The sequence below is a fragment of the Piliocolobus tephrosceles genome, chromosome 1 (assembly GCF_002776525.5).
Source record: "Piliocolobus tephrosceles isolate RC106 chromosome 1, ASM277652v3, whole genome shotgun sequence".
NCBI lineage: Eukaryota > Metazoa > Chordata > Mammalia > Primates > Cercopithecidae > Piliocolobus > Piliocolobus tephrosceles.
In genome coordinates this window covers 169,364,101-169,381,476 of record NC_045434.1, presented here as the reverse complement: position 1 = coordinate 169,381,476, position 17,376 = coordinate 169,364,101, and the positions used below count along the sequence as shown (strand labels likewise).

General features: G+C 45.1%; 1 protein-coding gene across 2 annotated transcripts in view; it reads left to right on the top strand.

Annotated features, from left to right (window-relative positions):
- The first annotated feature begins 3,280 nt into the window (after positions 1-3,280).
- Positions 3,281-17,376, top strand: part of ZYG11A (zyg-11 family member A, cell cycle regulator) — a 58,747-nt gene continuing 44,651 nt past the window's right edge. The window contains exons 1-2 of one of the 2 annotated variants that reach the window (XM_023188442.2): positions 3,281-3,492; positions 14,884-15,049. Coding sequence is in view for 1 of the 2 variants with exons in the window: in XM_023188436.2 (XP_023044204.1) it covers positions 3,403-3,492; positions 14,884-15,049 (256 nt within the window). In the remaining variant the exon portion in view is untranslated. The remainder of the gene's footprint in view (positions 3,493-14,883; positions 15,050-17,376) is intronic. The other variant, XM_023188436.2, reaches the window with a different exon arrangement.

Genomic DNA, 17,376 nt, shown 5'->3' with positions numbered 1-17,376 from the left:
TAGTAGAGATGGAGTTTCACCATGTTGGCCGGGCTGGTTTTGAACTCCTGACCTCAGGTGATCCACCCACCTCGGCCTCCCGAAGTGCTGGGATTACAGGCATGAGCCACTTTTGTCGCCCAAGCTGGAGTGCAATGGCATGATCTCGGCTCACTGCAACCTCCACCTCCCAGGTTCAAGTTATTCTCTTGCCTTAGCCTCCTAAGTAGCTGGGATTACAGGCGCCTGCCACCGTGCTTGGCTAATTTTTGTATTTTTAGTAGAGACGGGGTTTCATCATGTTGGCCAGGCTGGTCGCGAACTCCTGACCTCAGGTGATCCATCCACCTCGGCCTCCCACAGTGCCAGGATTACAGGAGTGAGCCACCCTACCTGGCCAATAGCAATAATTTTAAAAGCGAAACCGTTCTGTAGGTTATTTGCCCACATGCAGCACTTGGCTCCTGGCCTTAAAAATGCCGGGAGAAGACTGACAATCAGGCCACCGCTTGTGCCCATGACAGAAACAGCAAAGCCCATTTTTAAATTTTTATGTATTTTTTAATAAAGGGAGTCTCGCTCTGTCGCCAGGCTGGAGTGCACTGGCGTCATCTCGACTCCCTGCAACCTCCGCCTCCCGTGTTCAAGGGATTCTCCAGCCTCAGCCTACCGAGTAGCTGGGACTATAGGTGCACGCCACCATACCCAGCTCATTTTTATTTTTTTAGTAGAGACAGGGTTTCTCCATGTTGGTCAGGCTGGTCTCAAGCCCTGACCTCAGGTGATCTGCTCACCTTGGCCTCCCAAAATGTGGGGACTACAGGTGTTAGCCATTGCACCTGGCCACTTTTATTTACTTATTTTTATTTTTTCCAACAAAATCTCGCTTTGTCGTAAGATTGGAGTGCAATGGTGCAATCTCAGCTCACTGCAACCTCTGCCTCCTGGGTTCAAGCAAATCTTCTGGCTCAGCCTCCCAAGTAGCTGGGATTACAGGGATGCACCACAATGCTCAGGTAATTTTTTTTTTTTTTTTTTTTGTATTTTTAGTAGAGATTGGGTTTCACCATGTTGGCCAGGCTGGTCTCGAACTCCTGACTTCAGGTGATCCACCTATCTTGGCCTCCTACAGTGCTGGGATTACAGGCGTGAGCCACCATACCCAGCCTCATGTGTTAAGTTTTAAATTAATTGGTTTAATAATAAGAGCTTAAATAAAATATTTTGTCAGCAAAGTGAAAAACAATGCCTTTATTTAGTTCATGTGACTTGGGTAATCTTTGGGAAATAAAGATGGGCTTACAGATTACTGATAAAATACAAAGGTCTTCAAAATGTAAACGTGGTTAAAATTATGTTCAAATATTAGGTTTGCTAAATGCTTTAAGGTCATAAAGTGCTTCCTTGGCTTTTGAAAACTGTTTTAACTTGCCTGCTTTCTAGCTCGGTTAAGGCCTGGGACATGTGGAGTTGGCCACACCTCTAGCTATGCTGGAAATAGTCAAACCTTATAACTTACCAGGTTTTATATTAAAGGTAAAATTGCTGAAATTCACACTTCAGCTGTAAAAGAAATATCCTCTCCATTGGGCATACGCCAAGGAAATGACTTTGTAACTTTCCTTCATCCTCTTCATTTACATAGGGCATACCCGAAATAGAGGGTATTTAAACTCCCAAAAATTCTGTAACGGGGCCTTTGAGCCCCAGTGCTCGGGCCCACTCCCACATTGTGGCATTATGGAGTGTACTTTCATTTTCAATAAATTCCTTCATTCCTTCCTTGTTTGTGCATTTTGTCCAATTCTTTGTTCAAGACACCAAGAATATGAACACCCTCCACCGTTAACAAAAGCATATTGGCGGGGCACGGTGGCTCACCCCTGTAATCCCAACATTTTGGGAGGCCGAGGCCAGCGGATCATGAGGACCATCCTGGCCAACATGGTGAAACGCCACCTCTACTAAAAATACAAAAATTAGCCGGGCGTGGTGGCACACACCTGGAGTCCCCGCTACTTGGGAGGCTGAGGCAGGAGAATCACTTGAACCCAGGAGGTGGAGGTTGCAGTGGGCTGAGATTGTGCCACTTGACTCCAGCCTGGGCAACAGAGTGAGACTCCATCTAAACAAACAAACAAACAAAAATGCATATTGATCGGATTTGCAGTGAGGAAACTCAATTTTGACTCCCAGGTTGGCCACTCATCAGCTGGCTAAAAAACGTGTGGTCTATTTAACCTGTCAGTTCTTCAGTTTCCCTGTGAGTAAAATGGGGATGATACCTACAACACAAGATTTTTTTTTCTTCTTGTAGTAAGTGGATTAAATAAAAGAATAAATGTGAAAGAGAAGTTTCAGGCAAAGTACTTAAAAATAATTTTAACATCTGAATTCAAGCCACTTATCAAGGACTTGCTATGTGCCAAGCATTGTGATATGTTTTACATACATTATTTAATGCTTACATTAACCCTGTGAGATAAAGCATTCTCATTCCAATTTACTGATGAGGAAGTTGAGCTTCAAAGATATCAAGAATCTTGCTCCAGGTTCTCCAGCAGTAGATGGCTGAGCAGGCATTCTAATTCAGGATTCAAACTCCAAGGCTCATGCTCTTGAGAACTTTCCTTTTCCAGGTATTGTTTTCTCTTAAATTAGCTAATGTGTACTAACTTGTGGAGTTTCTTTCTTGGAGAAAGTTAGATGGGTCTCTCAGGGTTTCTTTCTTGGAGCAGGTTATAAGGGTCTTCTCAGATACTTTTTAGGTAACAAGAAAGCTAAATAGCTTTTTTTGGTAGATACTTGCCAATATTTTGTATTCGTTTTATATTTGATTTATCCAGAGACTCTAGGAGTTGAAAAAGAGAGGACTGTTAGAGAGGTGCTGTTGCCAGATTTTTAGGGGCACAGTCTTTGAAATATATAATGTATGAAAGCTTTAAAATATATATATATATAGAAATAATGAATATATATATATGCACATACGTGTGTGTGTGTGTGTGTGTGTATATATATATATATATAGTATTCCCCAAACCTACACAGCCGGTCTTCGGGGAATGTCCCCTCAAGCCCTGAGGCGCGGGGCTGGGGAGGAGTGGGTGAGCAGCTGGGCCGTGGCAGGTTGGTCTGGGGAGGCTGGGGAGGCGGAAGGGGGACGGTTGGCCCAGGCAGCGGCGTGTCCGGGGGCGGGTGGGGCTAGGAGGCCGCCGGGGGGGTGGGGTCTGCGGCTGGCCGACCCCCGCGTGCGCGTCGCCTCGCCGGGCATTTCAAAAGCCCGCCAGCCGGGCGCGGCGCTAGCTCTGTGTGCCTCGCCGGCGTGGTGGGCGCGTCCTGGAAGCCGCCCGCCTGGTTCTCGCGGGATCCGGGCCCCGGCTCGACGCCCGCTCTCTTCTTGACACCCCCGGCGGGGTCGCCATGGTTCATTTCTTGCACCCGGGCCACACGCCCCGGAACATCGTCCCTCCCGACGCTCAGAAGGATGCCCTGGGTTGCTGCGTGGTACAGGTGAGCACCGGGGTTCGGGCTGCTACGCGAAGCTGGCGCCACGTCCAACCCTGGCAAGCACTGCGAGTCTCCTGGGACGCTGCCGAGGCACTTGCTGGGGAGTGTGGCCCGCCCGGGGCTGCGGTCTAAATGCCGAGCCCTTTCCTGGCTCAGGCGTAGCCGCGGAGTTGCGTTACTGGGGAGGCGGCCTGGGCGCCGCGGGGCGGGGGACGTTTCTGCGCCGGGCGAAGCGCGTGGACTTTGCGCCCTGAGGCGGCGCGGCGAGAGCCCAGTCCCAGAGACCCGGGCAAGCCTCATAGGATTCCTCGCCCCAGTGCAGGGTGCTGTGAGCTTAGACGTAGGTGCAGGGCATGACACTCGGCTTGGCCCGTAGTGGACGGTGTTTTTGCCGTCGTGAACCCAAACGCCCCAAACCTTGACCGTTTCCCCACGCGTGTTGTGGACGCGGCGCCCCGCGGAGGCGGTGACCCTTTGACCGCTACCACCTGAGGCCTTTGGGCTCGGGGCCGGGCGAGTAGGTTAGTCCGGCTGGGGGAACTGGAACCCGAAGTCAGATTCTTTAAGTTCCGCGCGCCCGCCCCCTCTCCGGTCGCGTCCCCGTCCGGTTCCCAGCCTTTGCCGAATGCCTGTTACTCTTAGTTCTGAACAAAATGCAAACCCCAAGAATGTGTGTTTAGCGCCTACTGTGTGTCAAGTGTCGCCTTTCTTTCTTTCTTTTTTTTTTGGATATGGAGTCTCGCTCTGTTGTGGAGTGCAGTATCTCGGTCTGGGCCAACTGCACCCTCCATCTCCCGGGTTCAAGCGATTCTCCTGCCTCAGCCTCCCGAGTAGCTGGGACTACAGGCGCGTGCCACCATGCCCGACTCATTTTTTGTATTGTTAGTAGAAACGGGGTTTCACCGTGTTGGCCGGGATGGTCTCGAACTCCAGATCTCGTGCTCCGCCCGCCTCGGCCTCCCATTGTGCTGGGATTACAGGCGTCAGCCACCGAGCCTGGCCAAGTGTCGCCTTTCTAAAGCAGTCTAGTAACCCCTAGTCTTTTGTTGGCTTTGCTAGACTTCATTTTACCGATGTGGGGAAATTGGGAGCTCTGAAATTGAGTTGACTTGCTCGTGAACTTGAATTTCACCTCAGGTGTTCAGACCTCCGACCCCACTTTGGAAAAAACCCACCAAGGGCCACCCTTTGGGAACTCGAGGGATTGAGTGGTCAAGGCTCGACCCAAAGTTTATAGAGAGAAGGAAATGCTCTGATCAAGGCTCGACCCAAAGTTTATAGAGAGAAGGAAATGCTCTGATTAGGGTTGTGCTTTACATATTAACGCCTTGTTGAAAGACTTTTTGCCCTGCAGTGATCTAGCCTGTACTCTTGAACTCACTTAGAAAAGTTGCTATGTAATTTGTGGATTTGTAATTCACGGAAAACTTGGATTTTTTACGTGTGTACTAGCATCGTCTCAAGCACATTTTTTGCTGCTTGGAATCGAAACAAGATTTCTTGTTTTTTTTTTTTTTTTTTTTTTTTTTTTTTTGTGAGACGGAGTCTCGCTCTGTAGCCCAGGCTGCAAGCTCACTGCAAGCTCCGCCTCCCGGGTTCACGCCATTCTCCTGCCTCAGCCTCCCTGGGACTACACCTGTAGTCCCAGCTAATTTTTTTTGTATTTTAGTAGAGACGGGGTTTCACCATGTTAGTCACGATGGTCTCGATATCCTGACCTCGTGATCCGCCCATCTCAGCCTCCCAAAGTGCTGGGATTACAGGCGTGAGCCACCGCGCCCGTGATTTCTTTTTATCCTTCTAACTTTTTATTTTTAATTAAGATGGTGGTTTCCCTATGTTGCCCAGGCTGGTCTTTGAACTGGGCTAAAGCAATCCTCTTGCCTTGGCCTCCCATATCCTTTTTCAATTTTTTGCTTCATGAATTTTGAATCTATTAGTAAGTTCATATGCATTTAGGAATGTTAATTCTGCTTGATGAATTGACTCTTTTTATCATTAAGAAATGTCCATCTTGATGTCTAGCAATATTCTTGTCCAAAAGCCTCATTTTTCTGACAATGTAGTCACTCCAGTTTCCTGTGTCTAGTGTTTAACAACTGTCTTTATGTTTTAAATTGAGTCTCTTGTAAACAGCAGCCCTGCATTTGTATGTAGCCTAAGAGTCTGTGCTTTGTTTTTTTTTTTTTTTTTTTTTTTTGGAGATGGAGCCTCGCTCTGTCACTCAGGCTGGAGTACAGTGATACAATCTTGACTCACTGCAACCTCCGCCTCCCAGGTTCAAGGGATTCTCTCGCCTCAGCCTCCTGAGTAGCTGGGACTACAAGTGCATGCCACCATGCCTGGCTAATTTTTGTATTTTTGTAGAGACAGGTATTTTTGCAGAGGCAGGGTTTTACCATGTTGCCCAGGCTGGTCCTGAACTTCTGGCCTCAAGCGACCTGCCCACCTTTGGCCACCCAAAGTACTGGGATTACAGGCGTGAACCACTGCACCCAACCTTTATTTTTGAATTTTTTTTTTTTTTTTACAGAGGACGGGAAAGTAAACATTTTAATTTTTTAAATTAAAAAATGTATTTTAAACATTGATATTTGGGGGGAGGAGAGAGTCTCACTCTGTTGCCTAGGTTTGAGTGCAGTCTGTGATCATAGCTCATCCTCCCTCCTCAGCCTCCCTAGTAGCTGGACTACAGGTGTGTACCACCATGCCTGGCTGTTTTTTATTTTTTGTAGAGGCTGAGTCTTGCTGTGTTGCCCAGGCTAATCTCAAACTCCTGGCCTCAGCCTCCCAAAGTTCTGGGATTCCAGATGTGAGCCACCGTGCCGGGCCATTCTGTGCTATTTAATTAGAGTAAATATAATTATCAGTATTGTTGGGTTTAAGTCTCCTGTGTTTTGCTATATATGTTCCATTTGTCTTGTTTTTTCCTTTTCTTTTGAGTTACTTAGAAAATACCATGTTCTCTTTTGACTTAGTAGTTCTCTCTTTCTCTCCCTTTCTCTCTTTCTCTCCTTTTCTCCTTCTTACCCTTTAATGGTCACTCAAAGGTAGCTGTTTTCAAAGTGTGGATCCCAGCACCTCCAGAATCCCAGAGATCCCATCTCTTCAATGAAACTTAGCCCACCTATCAATGAAATTTACAAAAATGTAAAACAGTGCTGCTGTTCTCAACTAAGCTAGTTTTTAATTCTTTTGGAAATTATGGCTTTTTAAATTTATTTTATATATATATATATATATATGAAGTCTCACTCTGTTGCCCAGGCTGGAGTGCAGTGGTGTGATCTTGGCTCACCACAACCTCCTCCACCTCCCAGGTTCAAGCGATTCTCCTGCTTCAGCCTCTGGAGTAGCTGGGACTACAGGCGTGCATCACCGTTTCCAGCTAATTTTTGTATTTTTAGTAGGGATGGGGTTTCACTATGTTGGCCAGGTTGGTCTCGAACTCCTGAATTCATGATCCGCCCACCTCAGCCTCCCAAAGTACTAGGATTATAGGCAAGCCATCGAAAATGTTATCTATGTTAACATGCTCTGAGTTTTTAATATTTCCTAAGTGAATTAATGTGTATTTTAAAGATTGCTAAGATTTAATTTTTAACGTGGTGTATGTTGATAGATATAACCCAATTTTTAAGAGTATAGAGTGGTACAAGGACCATAAAGCTTGGGAGCCATATCTCTAGGCTTTAAAATTACATCTTTGTCTGTTCATATTTACTTTTAAAGATACTACTTAATTTTTTTTTTTTTTTTATTGAGCCCAAGTCTTTCTCTGTTGCCCAGGCTGGAGTGTAGTCTTGTGGTCATGGCTCAACGCAGCCTCACACTCCTGGGCTCAAGCGATCTACCTGCCTTGGCCTCCCAAAGCACTAACATTACAGGTATATGCCACCACTATACTGTTTCTTACTTTTTTTTTTTTTTTTGAGATGGAGTTTCAGTCTGTTGCCCAGGCTGGAGTGCAATGGTGCAGTCTTGGCTCACTGCAACCTCCACCTCCCTGGTTCAAGCGATTCTCCTGCTTCAGCCTCCTGAGTAGCTGGGACTACAGGAACCCACCACCACAACTGGCTAATTGTTTTTTTTGAGACGGAGTCTTGCTTTGTCGCCCAGGCTAGAGTGCAGTGGCATGATCTCAGCTCACTGCCAGCTCTGCCTCCTGGGTTCACGCCATTCTCCTGCCTTAGCCTCCCAAGTAGCTGGGACTACAGGTGCCCACCACCACACCCGGCTAAGTTTTTGTATTTTTAGTAGAGATGGGGTTTCACCATGTTAGCTAGGATGGTCTCGATCTTCTGACCTCGTGATCCACCCGCCTCCCAAAATGCTGGGATTATAGGTGTAAGCCACCATGCCCAGCCACACCTGGCTAATTTTTGTGTATTTAGTGGAGATGGGGTTTTACCATGTTGGCCAGGCTGGTCTTGAACTCCTGATCTCAAGTGATCCACTGACCATGGCCTTCCAAAGCACTGGGATTACAGGTGTGAGCCACCATGCCTGGCCTCACTGCTTATAACAATTTTTTTTTATTTTTCTTGCTCTTATCTTATTCTTTGTGCTGTGGAAATAATGCATTTTACTTCTCCATGTTAAGAATTACACAGTATTTTGTTTTTATTTTTGTTTTGACCAATCAGTTACGTTAAAGAAATTCAGAATTAAGAAAAAAAGTTTTATATTTAGCCACATGTTTCTGTTTTCAGTACCTCTTTTTCTCTAGATCCCAAATATCCCTCTCGTTTTTTTTTTTTTTTTTTTTTTTTTTTGACACGATGTTTCGCTCTTGTTGCCCAGGCTGGAGTGCAGTAGTGCGATCTCAGCTCACTGCAGCCTCTACCTCCCAGGTTCAAGCAATTCTCCTGCCTCAGCCTCCTGAATAGCTGGGATTATAGGTGCGTACCACCATGCTTGGCTAATTTTTGTGTTTTTAGTAGAGACAGGTTTCACTATGTTGATCAGGCTGGCTGTGAATTCCTGACCTTGTGATCTGCCCACCTTGGCCTCCCAAAGTGCTGGGATTACAGGCGTGAACCACGGTGCCTGGCCTAATTTTGTATTTTTAGTAGAGACGGGGTTTCTCCATGTTGGTCAGGTTGGTCTCGAACTCCCGACCTCAGGTGATCCGCTTGCCTCAGCCTCCCAAAGTGCTAGGATTACAGGCATGAGCCACCATGCCCAGCCTGTCATTTTTTTGGGGGGAGCTTAAAGAACTTTTAATATTTCTCATAGCATATGAGCTGGCAACAAGTTGTCTCTGCTTTTGTTTATCTGAGAATATATTTCATTTTCACTTTTGAAAGATGTTTTCATGGATCTGACGGTGTTTCCCCTGTATTGTACTTTGTTTTTTTTTTCCCTTGAGACAGTCTTGCTCTGTCTCCAGGCTGGAGTGCAGTGGCGCGATCTCGGTTCACTACAACCTCTGCCTCCCGGATTCAAGCAATTCTCCTGCCTCAGCCTTCTGAGTAGCTGGGACTACAGGCATGTGCCACCATGCCTGGCTAATTTTTGTATTTTTAGTAGAGATGGGGTTTCACCATATTGGCCAGGTGGGTCTTAAACTCCTGACCTTGTGATCCACCCACCTTGGCCTCCCAAAAGTGATGGGATTACAGGCGTGAACCACTGCACCTGGCTAGCATGCTTTGTTTTGATGACAATTCAGTGATCATACCTTTTTTTTTCCTTCTGTGTCCATTCCCCCATCATAAGATTTTTCTCATTGTTGGTTTTTAGAAGTTTCCCATATTGTGCTTTTTTTCTTTGTTTATTCTGCTTTGGGTCTATTTTGCTTCTGAAATCAGTGGGTCTTGCATCTTGCATCTGATTTGAACTTTAAAAAATAAAATGACATAAAGACACACTGGGTCTTGCTTTGTTGTTGCCCAGGCCAGTCTTGAGCTCTGGTCTAAAGCAATCCTCCCACCTCAGCCTTCCACACTTTGGGAGGCTGAGGTGGGCGGATCACCTGAGGCCAGGAGTTCAAGACCAGCCTGGAGAATCTCGCCTCTACCAAACATACAAAAATTAGCCAGTCGTGATGGTGAATGCCTGTAGTCCCACCTACCTGGGAGGCTGAGGCACGAGAATGACTTGAACCTGGGAAGTGGAGGTGGCAGTGAGCCGAGATCATGCCATTGCACTCCAGCCTGGGCAACAGTGCTAGACTCTGTCTCAAAAATAAAAATAAAATTAAAAGAAAAAAAAATAGAGACATCAAATTTGCACCCAGTGAATTAATTAACTATAACTCAATAGATATTAAACCACAAAGCAATTTCTTTTTTTTTTTTTGAGACAGAGTCTCGTTCTGTCACCCAGGCTGGAGTGCAGTGGTGTGATCTCAGCTCACTGAAAGCTCCACATCCTGGGTTCACACCATCCTTCTGCCTCAGCCTCCCGAGTAGCTGGGACTACAGGTGCCCGCCACCATGCCTGGCTGATTTTTTTGTATTTTCAGTAGAGATGGGGTTTCATTGTGTTAGCCAGGGTGGTCTTGATCTCCTGACCTTGTGATCTGCCCGCCTCAGCCTTCCAAAGTGCTGGCATTACAGATGTGAGCCATCATGCCCGGTACAAAGCAATTTTATAGGTTCCAAGTATAGGACATTGTCCTTATTAAGTATTTTTTTTTTTAAATATTCTTTCCCATTTCTCTCTTCTGGAGTTTCTTTCTTTCTTTCTTTCTTTTTTTTTTTTTTGTTTGAGACGGAGTCTCGCTCTGTCACCCAGCTGGAATGCAGTGGCTTGATCTCACCTCACTGCAACCTCCGATTTCCTAGTTCAAGAGATTCTCTTGCCTCAGCCTCCGGAGTAGCTAGGACTGGGATTACAGGCACACGCCACCACGCCCAGCTGATTTTTGTATTTTTAGTAGAGATGGAGTTTCACCATGTTTGCCAGGATGATCTCAATCTCCTGACCTTGTGATCTGCCCACTTCAGCCTCCCAAAGTGCTGAGATTACAGGCGTGAGCCACCGTGCCCAGCCTCTTTACTTTTTTTGAGACCAACCCTTGCTCTGTTGCTCAGACTGGAGTGCAGTGGCGCAATCTCCGCTCACTGCAACCTTCTGCCTCCTGGGCTCAAGGGACTCCCATATCTCAGCCTCCTGAGTAGCTGGGATTTACAGGTGTGTGCCAACATGCCCAGCTAATTTTTTAATATTTTTAGTAGAGATGGAGTTTCACCATATTGGCCAGACTGGTCTCGAACTCCTGGCCTCAAGTGATCTGCCTGCCTCAGCCTCCAAGTGTGCTGGGATTACAGATGTGAACCACCGTGCTGGCCTAGAGTTTCAATTATACATTTCTAACAGGCTGCTTAAGATCGGTTAAGAAGTGCCTTAATTGGGGCACCATGGTTTTCAACTTTTTTCCCAGCCTTTTTCTGTTTCAGTTTGAGTCATTTCTGTTGTCCTGACTTCATCTTTAGTGATCTCTTATTTTGTAGTTCTGATCTGCTGATACTCCCATCTGCTGTTTTTTTTGTTTTGTTTTTTTGTTTTTTTTTTCCCCAATGTGCTGGGATTACAGACATGAGCCACTGCGCCCAGCTTCTAATTTTTGTATTTTTAGTAGAGACGAGGTTTTACCATGTTGGCCAGGATGGTCTCGATCTCCTGACCTTGTGTATCTGCCCGCCTCGGCCTCCAAAATCTTTGGGATTACAGGCGTGAGCCACTGTGTCTGGCCTGGTGTATTTTTCAACTCTAGACATTTCCTTTTGGTCTTTTTCATATCTTCTGTTTTTCTGGTGTTTCCATATTTGTTCTCTTATTGTGTTCATGTTCTGTTTTAAACCCGTGAATTATAATAGCTGTTTTAAATTCCTGTCTGTTAGGTTATTAAAGTTATTTTGGGATTTGTTTCTATTGACTTTTTTTCTTGCTTCTCATGTCTGATATTTTATTGTAAGCTGAACTTTATGGATGCTACTTTGAGTGTCTGTATATATTTTGCAATTCAGAGACTTCTTATAATTTTTTTTTTTTTTTTTTGAGACAGGGTCTCATTTTGTCATCTAGGCTGGAGTGGAGTGGCACAATCATGGCTCATTGCCTCACTGCAGCCTTGACCTCCTGGGCTTGAGCAATTCTCCTGCCTCAGCCCCCCCAGGTAGCTGGGACTCAGGCACACTCTACTACATTCGGCTAATTTTTTTGTATTTTTTGTGGAGACAGGGTTTTGCCATGTTTCTACATCTGGTCTTGAACTCCTCAGCTCACATGATCTGCCTGCCTTGACCTTTCATGCTGGGATTACAGGTGTGAGCCACTGTGCCTGACCAGGAAACTTTTCATAGATGTGTAATCATTACCACAGTCAATTTATTATTATTATTATTTTTGAGACAGGGTCTCACTCTGTCACCCAGGCTGGAGTGTAATGGCGCGATCTGGGCTTACTACAGCCTTTGCCTCCCGGGTACAAGTGATTCTCCTGCCTCAGCCTCCCGAGTAGCTGGGATTACAGGCGTGAGCCATCACACCTAGCTAATTTTTGTATTTTTAGTAGGGATGGGGTTTCAACATGTTGACCAGGTTGGTCTCGAACTCCTAACCTCAAGTGATCAGCCCGCCTCTGCCTCCCAAAGTGCTGGAATTACAGGTGTGAGCCACCATCCCTGGCCCACAGTTTATTTTATTATTTATTTTAATTAATTAATTTATTTTATTTTATTTTATTTTTTATTTTTTGAGATGTAGTCTCACTCTGTCACCCAGGTTGGTTGGAGTGCAGTGGTGTGATCTCAACTCACTGCAACCTCCACCTCCCTTGTTCAAGTGATTCTGCTGCCTCAGCCTCCTGAGTAGCTGGGATTACAGGCTCCCACCACCATGCCTTCCTAATTTTTTTTTCTTTTTTTTTTTTTTTTTTGTGATGAAGTCTCGCACTGTCACCTGGGCTGGTGTGCAGTGGCACAATCTTGGCTCGCTGCAACCTCCGCCTCCCGGGTTCAAGTGATTCTCCTGCCTCTGCCTCCCTAGTAGCTAGGATTACAGGTGCCTGCCACCACCCTTGGCTAATTTTTCATATTTTTATTAGAGACGGGGTTTCACTATGTTGGCCAGGCTGGTCTCAAACTCCTGACCTCATGATCCAACCGCTTCAGCCTCCCAAAATGCTGGCATTACAGGTGTGAGCCTCCGCACCTGGCCAATTTTTGTATTTTTAGTGAAGACAGGGTTTCACCATGTTGGCCAGGCTGGTCTTGAACTCAGATGATCCACCCACCTCATCTTCCCAAAGTGGTGTGATTACAGGAGTGAGCCTCTGCACCTTGCCCGACAGTTAATTTTAGAGCACGTTTTTTTTTTTGACATGGCATCTGTCACCCATGCTGGAGTGCAGTGATGCTATCTCAGCTCACTGCACTCTCTGCCTTCTGGGTTCGAGGGATTCTCCTGCCTCAAGGCTCCTGAGTAGCTGGGACTATAGATAGGCATGTGCTACCATGCCTGGCTAATTTTTGTATTTTTAGTAAAAACAGGGTTTTGCTATGTTGGCCAACCTGGTCTCAAACTCATGACCTCAAGTGACCCACCCACCTCGGCCTCCCAAAGTGCAGGAATTAACAGCTACCACGTTTGGCCAGCCTTTCTGTTTTGTAGAGGAGAAAGGCATTTTTTGCTTTACGATAGGGTTATGTCCCAATAAAACCCTTGTAAATTTAAAATATTCTAAGTCCAAAATGCATTTAATACACATAACCTACCAAATATAGGTTAGTCTGACCTACCTTAAATGTGCTCAGAACTCTTACATTAGCCTACAGTTGAATAAAATCATCTAACACAAAGCCCATTTCATTATAGTGTTGAATATCTCATGGAATTTATTGATACTGACAGTGAAAAACAGTGGTCATATGGGTACTCACTGTTAACATATACAGCTGAAAGCACGCTGGGCCTGAAGAATGTTTGAAGCATTGAACTAAAAGTTAATTGCTGGATGATGGAGAAGCTACATCAACAGGGTCACTAGTTGCCCTTCTAAACATTGGAGCCCACTGACACTTGTTGATGGTTTAGCAGGCATAATGTTCAAGAAGATATCAAGTAGTATTTGTTCACCTTTGTGATCGTGTGGCTGACTGGGAGCTGCAGCTCACTCTGCTGACCAGCATTGAAAGAATATTATATGTCACTAGCCCGGGAAAAGATCAAAACTCAAAATTTCAAGTATGGTTTCTACTTTATACCATTGTAATTCCAAAAATCATGAGTCTGTACATGACTTTATAGCCTCACTTTCCTGTCAGTTTCTTACATTTTCATAGGACCTTGAATGTATCACCATTTGAGGTTGTGAATAGTTTTGGGAGTAGACACATGATAATCAATGAATACATATTAGTTGAATGAATGACCATGTGATCTCTGCTCGAAGTGTTCCAAATGTTGCATTGAAATTGTCAATTGCTTGTTTGTATTCTTCAGTAAATGTTAACTCTAAAGGGACTAGAACTGTATCTTACCCATCTCTGTATTTTCAGTGGCTAGCACAGAACAGGTGATCAGTAAAGGATTAAGAGAATTTAATATTGGGGCCAGGTGTGGTGGCTCATGCCTGTAATCCAGCACTTGGGGAGGCTAAGGTGGGAGGATCTCTTGAGCCCAGGAGTTTCGAGACTAGCTTGGGCAACAAAGTGGGACTCTATAAAATGTACAAAAAATTAGCTGGGCATGGTTGGCATGGGCTTGTAGTCGCAGTCACTCAGGAGGCTGAGGTGGAAGGATCAACTAACTGGGAAAGTCAAAGCTGCACTCAGCTGTGATTGTGCCACTGCACTCCAGCCTAGGCGATAGTGAGACCCTGTTTCAAAAAAAAGAAAGAAAGAACTTAATGTTTTTCAAGATGCAATATGTTCTCTCTGACTGTGGGTTCAGTATGTGTGAATTCAGCCAACTTTGGATGGAAAATATTTGGGGGAAAAACCTGCATCTGTACTGAACATGTCCAGACTTTGTTCTTGTCATTCTGTAAACAATACAGTATAAAGCATTTATACTGTATTAGTGCTTATAAGTAATTTAGAAATGATTTATAGTGTATGAGAATGTCTGCATAGGTTATATGCAAACATTACACCATTTTATATAAGGGGACTTGAGCATCTGTGGATGCTGGTCAGGGAGTTCTGGAACCAATCTCCTGCAGGTTTTGAGGGACAGCTGTACAACAGAAGAGACAACAGATTAAATTTTCCATTCAGTTAACGTTGGAATGAGGTGGTTTCGTTACATATAAATCATTATCAGAGTATGAAGGATGTTTCTTCACATACCCTCATCAAATGGAATATGTATGGCATGACCAGTTTTATGTTGAATTTTTGCAGATGTGTTCTAACAAAATTTGTTTGGGGTTTTGTTTGCTAGGAAGAGGCATCTCCCTACACTTTGGTCAACATCTGCCTGAATGTCCTGATTGCTAACCTGGAGAAACTGTGTTCTGAAAGACCTGATGGAACACTGTGCCTTCCGGAGCATTGGAGTTTCCCTCAGGAAGTAGCTGATCGATTTCTCAGGGTGATGACTTGGCAAGGTAGTGATAAGCCTTCTCTAAAGTCAACTCTTGCAGTACTTTACTATTTGAAAAGCACTTTCACACACAGTTCCTATTGTGATTCTTACAAAGTATTTCCATTTCATTTGTCTGGAAGTTGAGACTCACTCTTTCTGGGATTCCGTGATGGAAATTGTCTTCTAGGCTAGCCCTGCTATTGACTTGGTTTTCCACTCTTCACTTACTAAGTTATCACTTATCCATCTGCTCTCTAGCTTTCTTTTTTTTTGAGATGGAGTTTCGCTCTTGTCACCAAGACTGGAGTATAGTGGCACAATCTTGGCTCACTGCAACCTCCACTTCCTGGGTTCAAGCGATTCTCCTGCCTCAGCCTCCCAAGTAGCTGGAATTACAGGCGCCCACCACCATGCCTGGCTGATTTTTGTATTTTTAATAGAGATGGGGTTTTACCACATTGGCCAGGCTGGTCTCAAACTCCTGACTTCAGGTGATCTGGCTGCCTTGGCCTCCCAAAGTCCTGGGATTACAGGCGTGAGCCACCATGCCCGGCCTGCTCTTTACCTTTTTCTTTTTTTTTTTTTTTTTTTTTGAGACAGAGTCTCGCTCTGTCGCCCGGGCTGTAGTGCAGTGGCCGGATCTCAGCTCACTGCAAGCTCCGCTTCCCGGGTTTACGCCATTCTCCTGCCTCAGCCTCCCGAGTAGCTGGGACTACAGGCACCCACCACCTCGCCCGGCTAGTTTTTTGTATTTTTTTAGTAGAGACGGGGTTTCACTGTGTTAGCTAGGATGGTCTCGATCTCCTGACCTCGTGATCCGCCCGTCTCGGCCTCCCAAAGTGCTGGGATTACAGGCTTGAGCCACCGCGCCCGGCCTTTACCTTTTTCAAAATGCTCTTGCTATTGTCTTGTTTACCATTCTTTTCATTATAGTTATGAGTCTTACCTCCCATTGTAGCTGTGCTTAAAGAACTCCGCTAAAAAAAGAAAGGAAAAAAAGGGCATTTTATTATTTATTTATTTATAACCTGGGATTACAGGTGTGAGCCATCACGTCCGGTGTGAGGCACCGTGCCTGGCCCATAATCAATTTTATAACCTCAAAATTCCCATCACTTCAGAAAGAAACCTTGTGCCCGTTAGATTTTACTTCCTTTTTCCCACATCCCTCCAGCCCTAAGCAACCACTAGTCTACTTTTCATCTCTATGGATATTCCCACTAGCAGTGTCCGAGAGTGTCTCCACATTCTCACCAAGACTCATCTGACATTTTGATTATAGCCATCCTAGTGGATGTGAAATAGTATCTGTTGGGCTTTTAATTTGCATTTCCCTAATGACTAACGGTGTTGAGCAGCTTTTCATGTGCTTATTGGCCATTTATGTTTTGTTTTGTTTTGTTTTGTTTTGAGATAGTCTCTGTTGCCCAGGCTGGAATGCAGTGGCGTGATCTCGGCTTACCACAACCTCCTCCTCCCGAGCTCAAGTGATTCTCCTGCCTCAGCTTCCAGAGTAGCTGGGACTGTAGGCGCTTGCCACCATGCCCAGCTAATGTTTGTATTTTTAGCAGGGACGGTGTTTCACTATGTTGGCCAGGCTGGTCTCGAACTCCTGACCTCGTGATCCACCGGCCTTGGCCTCCCAAAGTGCTGGGATTACAGGTGTGAACCACTGTGCCCGGCTTCTCTTTTTTTTTTTGAGACAGTTTTGTTCTTGTTGCTCACACTGTAGTGCAATGGCTTCCCAAAGTGCTAGGATTACATGCATGAGCCACTGTGCCTGGCCTATATATTGTATATTACATAATTGCTTTTTGGATGTTAAACCAACCTTGTATCCCTTGGACAAATCCCACTTGGTCATTTTTATGTGCTACTGCTTTTTTAGTTTTGTTTGTTTATTCTGCTTGATAATGTTTTTGTTTTTGTTTTGAGATGGGGTCTTGCTCTGGTGCCCAGGCTGGAGGGTAGTGGCACTATTATAGCTCACTGCTGCCTTGACCTCCTCAGCTCAAGCAGTTTTCCCACCTCAGCCTCCCAAGAAAAACACAAGTTCGAACTGTACAGATCCACCCATACGCAAATCTTTTTCAATAAATATACTGCAGGGTTTTTTTTGGATATTTGCAACAATTTGAAAAAATTCGCAAACTTTGTAGCATAGAAATATCGAAAGGTAAGAAAAGGATTTGTCATGAATGTATAAAAATATACTGCAGCACTCTTCATAATAGCCAAGGTATGGAATCAATCTAAGTGTCTATCAGTGGAGGAATGTATGAAGAAAATGTGGAATATGCACACAGTAGAATACTATTCAGCCATAAAAAAAAGTAAAATCCTGTCATG